At 46.9% G+C, this 11,588-nt stretch overlaps 1 protein-coding gene across 2 annotated transcripts; it reads left to right on the forward strand.

The window, feature by feature from the left end:
* The first annotated feature begins 224 nt into the window (after positions 1 to 224).
* On the forward strand, positions 225 to 11,452 carry dennd3a (DENN/MADD domain containing 3a). 2 transcript variants are annotated; one of them, XM_037264433.1, is made up of 30 exons: positions 225 to 422; positions 1,686 to 1,779; positions 1,858 to 2,013; positions 2,089 to 2,224; positions 2,308 to 2,423; positions 2,493 to 2,623; positions 2,692 to 2,803; positions 2,966 to 3,085; positions 3,189 to 3,287; positions 3,358 to 3,477; positions 3,539 to 3,654; positions 3,718 to 3,873; positions 3,963 to 4,059; positions 4,132 to 4,235; positions 4,425 to 4,630; positions 4,699 to 4,858; positions 4,923 to 5,079; positions 5,150 to 5,366; positions 5,893 to 5,972; positions 6,043 to 6,222; positions 6,288 to 6,458; positions 6,574 to 6,703; positions 6,844 to 6,951; positions 8,663 to 8,760; positions 9,378 to 9,532; positions 9,624 to 9,690; positions 9,842 to 9,914; positions 9,993 to 10,111; positions 10,189 to 10,326; positions 10,423 to 11,452. In XM_037264433.1, the coding sequence occupies exons 2-30, from the start codon at positions 1,699 to 1,701 to the stop codon at positions 10,615 to 10,617; spliced, it is 3,798 nt and encodes a 1,265-aa protein (XP_037120328.1). In that variant the 5' UTR covers positions 225 to 422; positions 1,686 to 1,698; the 3' UTR covers positions 10,618 to 11,452. The 2 variants fall into 2 exon arrangements, with proteins under 2 accessions (XP_037120328.1, XP_037120329.1); XM_037264434.1 differs by having other exon boundaries at positions 4,132 to 4,219; positions 4,421 to 4,630.
* The last annotated feature ends 136 nt before the right edge of the window (positions 11,453 to 11,588 follow it).

Consider the following 11,588-nt stretch of genomic DNA (forward strand, 5'->3'; position numbering starts at 1 on the left):
TTATGTACTGTATTGTATATGTACATAAATGAACATGCTGAGTTCCATCACTAAAGTTATTATTGGCAGAAGCGTCTGCATGAAAAATACATGAATGGTATACTTTTCCAGCAGGTGGCGCCATTGCACCTTTATGCTCTGTGTACACCCGGAACCGAACAGGAAATTGCTTTAATGTTGAAACGCCTACCCGGATATACGCTGTAACTTGAAATGAATTTCACATTCGAGCGGGCAATCTTTCTTTTCGTTTCTTTGACATTTGCGTCACGCCACTAAATTCACTCCCACTCGACTGTGAAAGCCCGACGAACTGTTCCTGCGTGCACCTTTGGATCGCGCTCGTGACGTGGAAGTTTTCGGGAATGGCAGAAGGACTATGTGGAAATAGCAGTTTGTCTGCAGAAACGTAAAGATTGAAGGTAAGTGATTTGAATGTGCCAACTGGCTTGTTATTCACGACTACCAACCTGGCCTGCTTTGTCACCGGAACCTTTACAAAGATGTTCAAACATGCACATTTGGTCTTTGAGTGGTGATGCAAGAGTCTCCAAACAGTAAAACATAAAAGATCTACACTTACAAAGACAAGTTCCTGCATTTTTTTCCATCCAATCGTTATTGTCAGACATTCTTTTAGTACAATTTCAATTGTAGACAATTATTATGAATGTGCATAATCTTGGCTTTGGTCCAAACTGATCCAGATCATACCGTGTAGTGTATAAATAAACTATAGAACAGTGACAATTGAATGCAAAGTCAAATCAAGTATCCAAAAATATATACACACAATATAAGATTTAATATGCCCCCCTGTGACATAACAGGAAGGTTTTAAAATTGTCTTTTGGTCGTCCACGTGGGCTTCCTCAGCCGGTTGTTATTTGAGTTCTTTTAAGAAGTTATGAGGCTAAACTTCTTTTGTCCTTATCACTCCGACTATGCTCAGCTTCATTACTATTTGGAAGTTTGTTATTGTTGTTCGCATGAAATAAAAAGGTTCCTAGTCGGCACTTGGATCACTTTGGACCAGCTGCTGAGTCAGTGCAAACGTCTAGAACTGCTAAACAGGAACCTGTGGTAACTGTCCATCGCCACAAAAGTCAACCTAAGAATCTAAGACTGTTGTCACTTCCCATAATTGTCGGAATGCAACAAGAAAAAATTGCACCAGCTGCTTTTTGCCACTTACTGGAGTAAGCAACAAACTGCTGCTGTTTGTGTCAGAACCACATCTGCATTTTATTAAGAGCTTGTGTTTTGATGTTTTGTTCCCACAAACCTCACAGGGGGTGATTTAAGTGTGCGTTTCCATGACACGCTCAGCGGGAGGCTGGAATGAACGAAAGAAAAAACACTTTTTGAAGGTTAAGTAAGACAAACAATAAAAGAGCGTTTGAGATGAGAACTGGAAGCTACGGTCTTGGGTTATTCTCACCGCTGCAACTTTAGAAGCATTTTCCTTGGAAAAGGCAAGTCGAGTTTTTGCAAAAGGGTGTGTATTTATACGCAAACGTGTGTGTGTGTCACCACATCATGGCTTGGCTTTGGAGCCTCACGTGTTACTGGAAACTGGAGTGAGTCATCATTTTCATCAGGGAGGTCGGTGAGCCTCATGGTGGGGTACAGTAAACTTTGACTATGACTGTGATGTCATCACCTCTCATTGTGTTTCTTTTCAGTGCGTGTGTTGCAATGGCGGAACTACCCTCGGGACTGTTGGAGGCATGCGTGGTGCTCGGGGCCTCCAGCGAGAAGCTCCGAGACCTATACCAGGTATTCATCATGAACGTTAAGAAGGATTTTGTTTTGTGTCAATCATTTTAATAGCGTTTCCATTTTTCTTTTGACCAGCTTCATCAACAAAATAAGTTTGTTGAATTTCCCCTTCTGGATGCAGAGGTTCTGCAGGTCCACATCCCGCCTTTTGTCTCCAAGGAGACCAATTCCAGTCATGTGATTGGTCCTTCCTTTAGCCGTGTGCAGCGGCGGAGAAGCTACATCAAGAAGGTAATTTAGAATCTTTAAGTATGTTTTTTTTTTTTTTTTTTTTACAACCTTTTGGAACCTTTCGACCACTTGTAGAAGAAACGGGACCGTGCTCCAGACTCCGCACATAACGGGGAAGCCGCCAATCAGTCGGAGGTATCCTCGGCAACAGAGGACATCAGCGTTCCGAAGGATCTGGACCTTATCGCGTTGCCCCAGCTCTGTTTTCCCGGTACCAATGTCCGATCCCTGCGATGACTTATCGGGTGTTGTTTGAAAACCAAACGATTTTCACTTGTTATTTTTGCTGGTCAGGTGGTCTGCAGTTGTCCAACGAGCAGAGAGAAGACGCGTATCACTTCCTGGTTTTTACCGACCTTTTGGGGAATCGAACTCACGGAGTTGTAGCGCAGTACTACAGAGCCGTACAGGTAGGTGCATTTTCCAAGACAAGGTGGTTTGGTTAACAAGTGGTGGTTTCCGATTGGTTGTTTGTGCAGCCCTATCAGGAAGCTTCCATCCAGAACGGGCATCGTTGGATTTCATCTAAATGTCGTCTTTTCGCTCCCTACGCCGTGTGCGTCATCTCCAAGTTGCCCTACTACAACGCCTTGAGGGACTGCTTGTCGTGGTAATACCGCCGAGCGTTGCCATTTTTCAAAGGCCAACGACTGACCCGTCTTCTTGACCTTCTTTTAGTTTGCTGGTCCAGTTGCGACCCGCCAGACAAGTGGATTTTGCGGAAACCATGAAGGAGTTTTCCGCCAAGTTGTCCCTCGTCCCGTTACCGCCTCCTGGACAGCTACACGTGGTCAGAAAACTTTCCGAAAATTGTGGGAGGGCCTAACACGAGTCTTAACATGCGCTGCTGTTTTGGTTAGCAATAGCGTTCAAGTTAGCCACGCTGTCAAGAAGTACAGTCTGTTTTTTTTACTCAATCTGTTTAACACTCAATCTTTTTGTGTGTTTTCAGTCCTTTAGCCTGCGTCCCCTGCTAGTGGTTCTCCCATCCAGGGAGAACCAGGACGGCCCCATCATCGACGTGGACTTGCACCTGCCTATGCTGTGTTTCTCACATCCAACACTCCTTCAGGTAACCTTCCTGGAGTTTGAACTTTAACGCAACAAGAACAGCTAGTGTTGGGCAAGTTATTAAATTGTTGAACACCCCTTTCCTGTTTTTTTTATTGAAACAGATCTTGTCCTGCCTCCTCCAAGAGCAACGTCTGGTCTTCTTCTCGTCCGACTGGGCCAGACTGACTCTGGTTGCCGAGTGCCTGTTGCTCTATCTGCAGGTCGGTCATCGAAAAACGAGCAATTGTTTCTCCTAATTCGTATCGCGCTTCCTTTTCCGTCCCAACGCAGCCGCTCACCTGGCAGCACCCTTACGTTCCCGTGCTGTCTCGAGGAATGCTGGACTTCCTGATGGCGCCCACCGCCTTCCTGATGGGCTGCCACATCAGTCATTTTGAAGAAGTGGCTGCGGTGAGTCCGGAAAATCCTCATCCAGACCTCATATGAACTTGAACTCTTTGTTTATTTCCAGGAGACGGAAGGTCTCATCCTGGTGAATATCGACGACGGTATCGTTCAGTCGTCCTGCGCCGACGACATTGACCTCGCCGTGATTCCTCTGAGCGCAGCCGAGTGTTTTATTTCAAGGTAACAATGTTGAAATGTATCAACGCACAACTGCTTGATTGTAAAAGAACTTTGTGTGCGAAGAGCTGAGTCGCTGCAGCTCTACTACGACTTGGAGCTGTGTCACTTGGGATGGCCCACCGACGCCACGGCCATGCAAGCTCAGCGGCGAATCTGGCAGAGACGACTCAACAAGCAGATCCAAAACATCTGCCTGGAGCTGCTTGTCAACATCTTCAGGCACGTGTCCACCGTATGCTGGATGTTAAGGGCACGATGTTTGCTTCTATATCCAAATGAAAACAAATCCATCGTGTGTTTTCTACCAGAGAGGTGCAGGACTTTCTAAACCACGAGCACAGAGTTTTTAACAGCGAGGAGTTTTTGCGGACCAGGGAGCCAGCAGACCAAGCCTTCTACAAAACGGTACCCAATGAATTACATCAGCATGTCACACAAAGACTGTCTTTTTTTATTTTGTGTGTGTTCTGCTTTCAGGTTTTAGACACTCACATCTTTCACTCATTCCTGCGAGACAGGCTCAACAGGAAACAGGACAGCTTCAGCCGCATGGAGCTGAACACGCGCAACCGAGCGCACAGGTGCGTTCGGCAATCGTGGCGATACAATTGCAAAACGCTTTGCGCGTTCAGTCTCAAAGTCACGGGCAGGAAATGTGTGGATGTGGTCAAAATGCAATTTCTTCGCTTCAGCTTTATCAACTTCCTGACTGACTGTGTGTTGTAGATAAAAGCATCTTTGTCCTCCTTCTGTGACATTTCGTCGTGCAGGAACCGCGGCGTGACTGAGACGTCCCGGCGTCCGCCCATGTCCGAGTTGTCCCGCACCGGCTACAGCAGCTACGCCAGCCCGGACCACCGACTCAGCAAGCGGCTGGGGGCCAGCATGCCCAACCTGGACCAGTCGCCCCACGAATCTTTCAATGGCATCAGCCCACTTCGGCCGGCTTCTCTCCGGAAGATGACCCCCGACTCTGGTGTGTGCGTGTGCGTGCTAGAAAGATGACCTCATGTCAACTGATGAGTTCTTCCTCCTTCATCCCAGGCTTGAAGTTTCCTCAGAAACCCGTGATGGTTTTCCGCCTTCCCGAATTCCCGCCCCCTTTGGCCTATCATTATGTCCAAAATTATTACGCGGAAATGGTTACGGGTCTGGGCAAGGTCATAAGCGCCACTGCTCCTGATGAAGCCGCCCTGCTGGCCAGGTAATGACAAGATACTTAGTTGACATGTTTAAAGCTCTTGACGTTTCCCCCCACTTTTGTCCAGGTATCATTACCTGCGTGGTTTAGTCAACACGGTGTCAAACAGGCGTCTGGATGCTTTGGAGGACTTCCAGAGTCTTTACAAGACCGACTCGGACATCTTCCCTTTGCAGATGGTCAAATCTCTGGTGGACTCGCTGTCGGAATCCGACCGTCTGCAGGTGTTTATTATCTGCAGAACTTTTCACGTTATGCTTTTAATCCTGTTGACTGTGAATGGATTTGTGGCAGGCGGACAGGCGGCCGGAACTCAAGCGTCTCATCAGCCGCCTCAAGCGGGAACAGGAACGCGAGCGACACGACAGTAAGCCCGAGGAAGGCACGGTGAAACGTTTCCAGCTGCCCAAAAAGTACATGCAGCTGGACGAGTTTGTCAAGTGCGTCCAGGAATCGGGGATGGTCAAAGACCAGGGGACCATTTACAGGCTTTTTGACGCTCTAACTGTTGGTAAGTCAAAGTTTATCTCCAAGGAGTTTCTACCCCGAGGTGAATGATTTGCTCACATTTAAAAAAAAAAATGTATGTAGTCATTTCTATAATATCAGATTCTGATCCATCATGATATTGTATTTCTTTTCTTTGCACTGCGTGACGCGAGAATTGCTTGGGGCTGTTTCGTAAAGAGCTGCCGCTGTGACCTGACCGCATTCCTTGGCAGTGATTAAAACAAGGCGAGAAGAAGAGATAAGAGAGACCTGGAGACGGTCAATATTATTCCAGCAGGGGCGGAGTCAGAAATGTCGCCGTAACTCTTTTCTTCTTTGTACCCTGTTTATTTCGACGGCCCATAAAAGTGGAATTGATTTTGACGCTGTCATTTATTCTCAGCATGTCAGCCCCCGCTTGCTCGAACACAAATGGCTCCTCTTGTTTGTTTTTCCTCCTAAAGCTACCCGCGAGGAGTCGATACAGGTTTCGATATGACGCGTTCCAATAAAAGAGAAACATGTGTTTCTTTTGTTGTTCATTTTAGGGCATCAGAAGCAGGTTGGACCCGACTTGTTTCGTGTTTTCTACACCATCTGGAAAGAAACCGAGGCTGAGGCACAAGAGGTGCGTATTCAACACTTCAGAGAAAAACTATAATTTTTTGCAACAATAGAACAAGTAATTGGTATCTCAGGTATGCTTGCCCGCGTCTGTGTTGGAGCACATCGAACCCAGCGAGTGCGTCTTCAAGCTCTCCTCCTCGGTCAAGACCAGCCGCGGCGTGGGCAAAATCGCCATGACCCAACGGCGGCTTTTCCTCCTGACCGACGGCCGGCCCGGCTACGTGGAGGTGGCGCAGTACAGGGATTTGGAGGTAAAACAAAAAAGGCTATGACAGCCATGCAACAACATGCTTAACTTCTGTGTTTTTCCCTGCAGGAGGTCAAAGTGTCCTCGGCTCCTTTCTTGCTCCTGCGCATCCCCACCTTGAAGCTGCGCGTGCGGGGTAGGAAGGAGGCCTTTGAGGCCAATTTGAAGACGGAGACGGAACTGTGGAACCTGATGGTCAAAGAGATGTGGGCCGGACGGGACTTGGCCGACCAGCACAAGGTAACGCCCAATGTCGGAACGTGTACACAATCGACACGCCTAGTCTGTAAACAACAACAATGCAGCTCAGCTTCTGGCTAGCAGGCATCATGGCAAGAGTTTTTATTTTCCCCAGGACCCCCAGTACATGCAGCAGGCTCTGACCAATGCCTTGCTGATAGACGCCGTCGTGGGCAGCCTTCAGAGCAGCAAGGCCACTTACACCGCCTCCAAGCTGGCTCACTTTGACCGCATCAAAATGGAAGGTAGACCCACAACCAAATAAAACCGGTTCCCCAGATGAAATGCTAAACATGATTAGATTACCGATTGTTAAGCGTAGCTATTGTTTGAGCTCCAAATACTTTCCGCATCAGGTTTGTGTTCTTTCTTTGTGTGTCTCCAGTGCCGATGATGGTTCCCAGGACGACGGCCGAGACGCTCAAGCACAAGATTAACCCCTCGCTGGAACTGGCCGCGCCTCGTGCCGTTGACGTTCTTCTCTACACGCCGGGTAAGTGACACAAAACAATTCTGACCTCTGTTATCACATCACGGGCGGACACTCCCTCCTCCGTTGACTCTGTGACTTTGGGTCACAATGATCATAGAAACAAGCGCATCATTAAAAAAATACATATCATTGAAACGAGTGGGTATCTGAATCCTCAAGGATGTTCTTCAGCTGGCATGCGGTGCCACTTAAGACGTCCTTCTGGTGGCAGGCTGGCTCGCTTTGCCATCTGCGTGGGTGAAAAGAACAAACGTGACCATTGAGAAGATGGCCGCCGGCCTCTCGTTTCAATGTAGGTCACGGAGTTGAATTCCTGGCGCTCGGCCACAGCGCTGCCTCTCCTCGTGTCAAATAGCAGCTCCCTCCCTCACCGCCAACGTGTTTTGAGTAGAGGACCGTTAACTGAAGCAGGGTGGGGTTGGACCAGCAAATATTTCCATTTGTCACAGAAGGAGAACATTTTTACAGTTGGATTCCAAAGCAGTTTGGTCTGTCTGTGGTGGTGGTTCATGCTCCTTGTTTGCTGTAAGAAACAAATTTGCTTAAATTAGTCTGGTACATGGCCCATTGCATTATTTATTGATTTATTTTTTTTAATTATTTTTTTTATAGCGAATCAAAGAGCTCCCGATCGAGATATTTTTGGTTCCTTTGACATACCAAAAATGTAAACAGGTTAATGCAGTGGTTCCCAAAGTGGGCGGTACCGCCCCCCTGGGGGCGGTGGAAAGATCTGGGGGGGCGGTGAGGAAGAAAGGGGCGGTAGGGGGGCGGTAGGGGGGCGGCAGTCGATTTGTACACAACACGCCGCTCTGGCCCAGTCAGATCCGACAGCATAGACTACAAAAGTAAAAGCTCAGGTTTGTAATTTCAAGCTTGTAATGTTCAGAATTTTATCTTATAATAAAAACCGCATTCTGGCGGTCAACATCATCTTGAGTTCAAGTCAACATGAAATTGGGGACTCGCCAGAACGCGCTGTGTTGTGTTGTGTTGTGTTGTGTTGAGCTGGTTAGGGCAGTGGTCCCCAACCACCGGGCCGCGGACCGGTACCGGTCCGTGGGTCACTTGGTACCGGGCCGCCAAGCCGCACAGAATTTTTTTTTTTTATCGACGATCAATTAATTCAGGTCAAGACACTCGTCCCGGTCACGTGACATGTTTCCCCAGTCGAGCCCGCAAAGCTAATATGTGGCGACAGGCTAACTAACCAGGCAGTGAAGCATTCAAAACTGCTTCAACACATGGAGACCAAGCATCCTGCAATAAAAGACAAACCTTAAATCACTTCGGGTGTCATTGTCTCCGATTACGTCTAGATGGGACCGGCTCGTTTCTGAGAAACAAACTCAGTGCTCCCACTAATTCAACGTAATGGTAATGATATTATAAATGTATTATTTATTTATTTATATAAATGTATTATTTATTTATATAAATGCCTTGGGGGGGGGCGCTAGGAATTCACTGGGGAGCCAAAGGGGGCGCCAGTCTGCAAAAGTTTGGGAACCACTGGGTTAATGTGACCTTCTGCAGGTGAAGTCGTTTTAGGTCTATGCAAATTCAAAAGGAATTTTCAAAAGAAGGGCGGCAGATATGTTTGTTTTGTAACATACCAGGATCATACCTTCTCATTCGCTATCGTGACAGACGCCGGTCACACATTGGTGATAAAAGTATGGTCAGATAAGCAAGTGTGTGTTTGTTTCAGGTCAACTGTGGGTGTCTGTGAGCGGTGGCAAGGTGATGGTGTTTGACGCCTCCAGCTGGTCCCTCACGCACACTTGTCAAGTCGGCAACGCCAAATTGGTAAAAACGTACAAAATGCACCCAAATGACAGCAAAAAGAAAATACACGCAAACTGATTCAAAAAAATGTCCTCATCTGCAAAACGTGTTTGCAAACGGCAGATGGAAAGGAATGTCCACGTAACAAATTGCTAATGTTGTTTGACCTCCTGAGTACCTTGTGTTACCGGGCAGACTTGGGCCGTTAAACAGGCATGCCACTGACAGCAGCCACGCATAAACATGTTTTCCCCCCATTAACTTTGGCCTCTTCCTTCAACGTGTTTTATGCCTCCGCCGTCTCGCTGAACTTCATTCACATGACACGCGTTACCTTGGCGCGACGCTTCCTTAAACCTGCAAGGTAGATCATTCATCTGTGTTGAAGTTGAGTCATTTTATAAACCAAGAGAGTCTAAAGTCCGGCAAAGCACATTCAACCCTTCTGTTATGTTGCGTGTCAAACTGATCACTTTTTTGTTCAACTTAGCCCCGCAATGAAGTTTCCTCTGCTCAAAATGAATGACTGCTAAATTGTAGTGGAACTGTGGGACATCACTGCCACCTAGTGGAGACATTGAGGAAGTACATAATGTGCTGCTGTTTATATTCCGTGTCTCATCATTCCCTTGGTTCAGAACTGCATGCTAGCCGTAGACCAAGACCAAGTGTGGATGGGCTCAGAGGATTCCGTCATCTACATCATCAGCATGGTGGCCATGGTCTGCAACAGACAGCTGACGGATCACAGGTCCGAGGTGACCGGACTTGCTCTGGACACGGACAAATACAGGTGAACCCATGCTGGCAAAATGCAGAGTTCTGAAAGGTGCTACATGTTCTATAACAAAGGATTTTGACATCATCATCTGATGTTCTTGCAGTCAAAAGGTGGCGTACTCCTGCAGTGCCGAGGGAACCGTCATGGTGTGGGATGTTTCCACACTGCAGGTGAGATTTTATTCCGAAAAATGTGCAAAGATTTTTTTGACTGGTGAGCTCGATTTTTTTAAAATATGAGCGCCCCTACAAACAATAAGTGAAGAACTCACAGTGGGTCTCCTTGTTTCCTCCCTAAAATCTCAATCACATTGTGTGTCAGGTGAAGAAGAGCTTTCACCTGTCCTGTGACCGCCTGCACTCGGTGCACAGCTTCAACGTGATCCTGTGGTGCTGTAAGTGTCTCAGTGCTTCAAAAAGCCAGCCAATGAAATGAATCCAGCTCTCGCTCTCTTTCTCACCTCCTCCTCCAGGTTCCAGGGACAGCATCATGGAGGTGTGGAGGAACGGCTCTTTAAAGCACCGTCTGAACTTGCCCGAGCAACACAAAGGCTCTGCGGCCACATTCAGCGCTGTGCTGTTGTTACCTGAGGTAATACACAGGTCCTGATTTGCAAGCATTTTTCTTCATAGTTTAGACTTAAAAGTGAATGTGTATGTGTGCGTCAGAGGGAGGAAGTGTGGAGCATATGCGTGGATTCCGGACAAGTTTGCATTTGGCATACCAAGGATGCATCAAAGCCCTACCACCGGGTGGCGCTACAGGACTGCACTGGATGTCACTGCATGATTAGAGTGAAAAACCAGGTCAACACACAAACATATCGTCCAAAAAAAAAGAAGACTCTTTCTGTGCGCTTGCGATCATCGAAGGCAGTGACACAAAAATGCTTCCCTCCAAAGGTGTGGATCGGCGCAGTCGGCCGCTCGTCCAGCAAAGGGAAGGTGTACATCCTGGATGCCGAGCGCCGGCAGGTCCTCAAGGAACTGCACGGCCACAGCGACAAGGTGACGGCGCTGTGCTCGGCCGAGGACCGCTACGTGCTCAGCGGCGCCGCCAAGCATGATGGGAAGATCGCCATCTGGAAGGTGGAGTAGCAAGTGTTGTTTACAATCGGTGGCTCCTCATGTGACAAGTATGGAGCAAGCGCAGTTTTATGTGGAGGCTTTTGTAAGCTAGCCTGTCCTCCAGCTGTGAATTCATTCAGTTTATTGGAACATTTTATTCTGCTCGGGAGTTTTGCATTCATGGCGCCTCTTTGGTCGCTAAAAGATACTATAAACCTCGCATGAACCCAGTCACAAGTTATTGACCGCTAATATGAACAATACGATTTCACTTTATCGCTGCCTGTAAAAAAAAAAGCATTTTTTCCCCCCAACTCTGTCATTGCATTGAAATGCAAAATGGGGAAGATATTGAGTCAACAACTTCAGAACATATTGTTGCAGAACTAATGGCCGCTTTTGCTTCTGTTCTGGCTGCAGTGCAGAGTTGACACTTTTGACTTTTATAATGATCAGCTTTTTTAAAAAAGAAATACCTCACTTTTGCATCAAAGGAACAAAATCCAATAGTCAGATATGGCATTTCTGAGAACTCTTCATGGGAAGATTTTCCATCCTTTACTTCTATGAAGGAATGCAGATGAACCAAAGAAAAACAAACAACAATCACTTTAAGGTCATAAGAGGCCTCAAACATGATCGTATTATATCTCACTATTTAATCTGTACTGTAGATACATAGGCATTTTTTGTATTCTGTACATTGAGTTTTTAACTGCAATATAATGGCACTTTCTGTTGCGGGGGAAAGAAATTGAACACATTTGTACTGTTCTTGTTTTTAATGTGATGCTTTGTTCGAAGGTATTCATAAGTACTTGAGCTCTTTTTAACAGTAAACGCATTATGTGCAACATCAACACTTGAAAACGTGCATTTGTTGTTTGTTCACCACATTCACCAGAGGAGGGCGCTGTTGCTATTCTTTGTAAACGCTATCAAAAAAGTGGCCGAGGAAAACATTAGCTCCTCACCAGAGACCTTCAAGTTTTTGTACAATG

This window comes from Syngnathus acus, chromosome 11, assembly GCF_901709675.1.
Source record: "Syngnathus acus chromosome 11, fSynAcu1.2, whole genome shotgun sequence".
NCBI lineage: Eukaryota > Metazoa > Chordata > Actinopteri > Syngnathiformes > Syngnathidae > Syngnathus > Syngnathus acus.

Excerpts from the sequence above, each read along its gene's own strand:
- dennd3a (XM_037264433.1), top strand. The coding sequence starts at position 1,699 with ATGGCGGAACTACCCTCGGGACTGTTGGAGGCATGCGTGGTGCTCGGG. Across the intron at positions 4,631-4,698 it reads GAAGATGACCCCCGACTCTG|GCTTGAAGTTTCCTCAGAAA; the intron begins GTGTGTGCGTGT and ends CCTTCATCCCAG. Across the intron at positions 6,223-6,287 it reads CGCAGTACAGGGATTTGGAG|GAGGTCAAAGTGTCCTCGGC; the intron begins GTAAAACAAAAA and ends TTTTCCCTGCAG.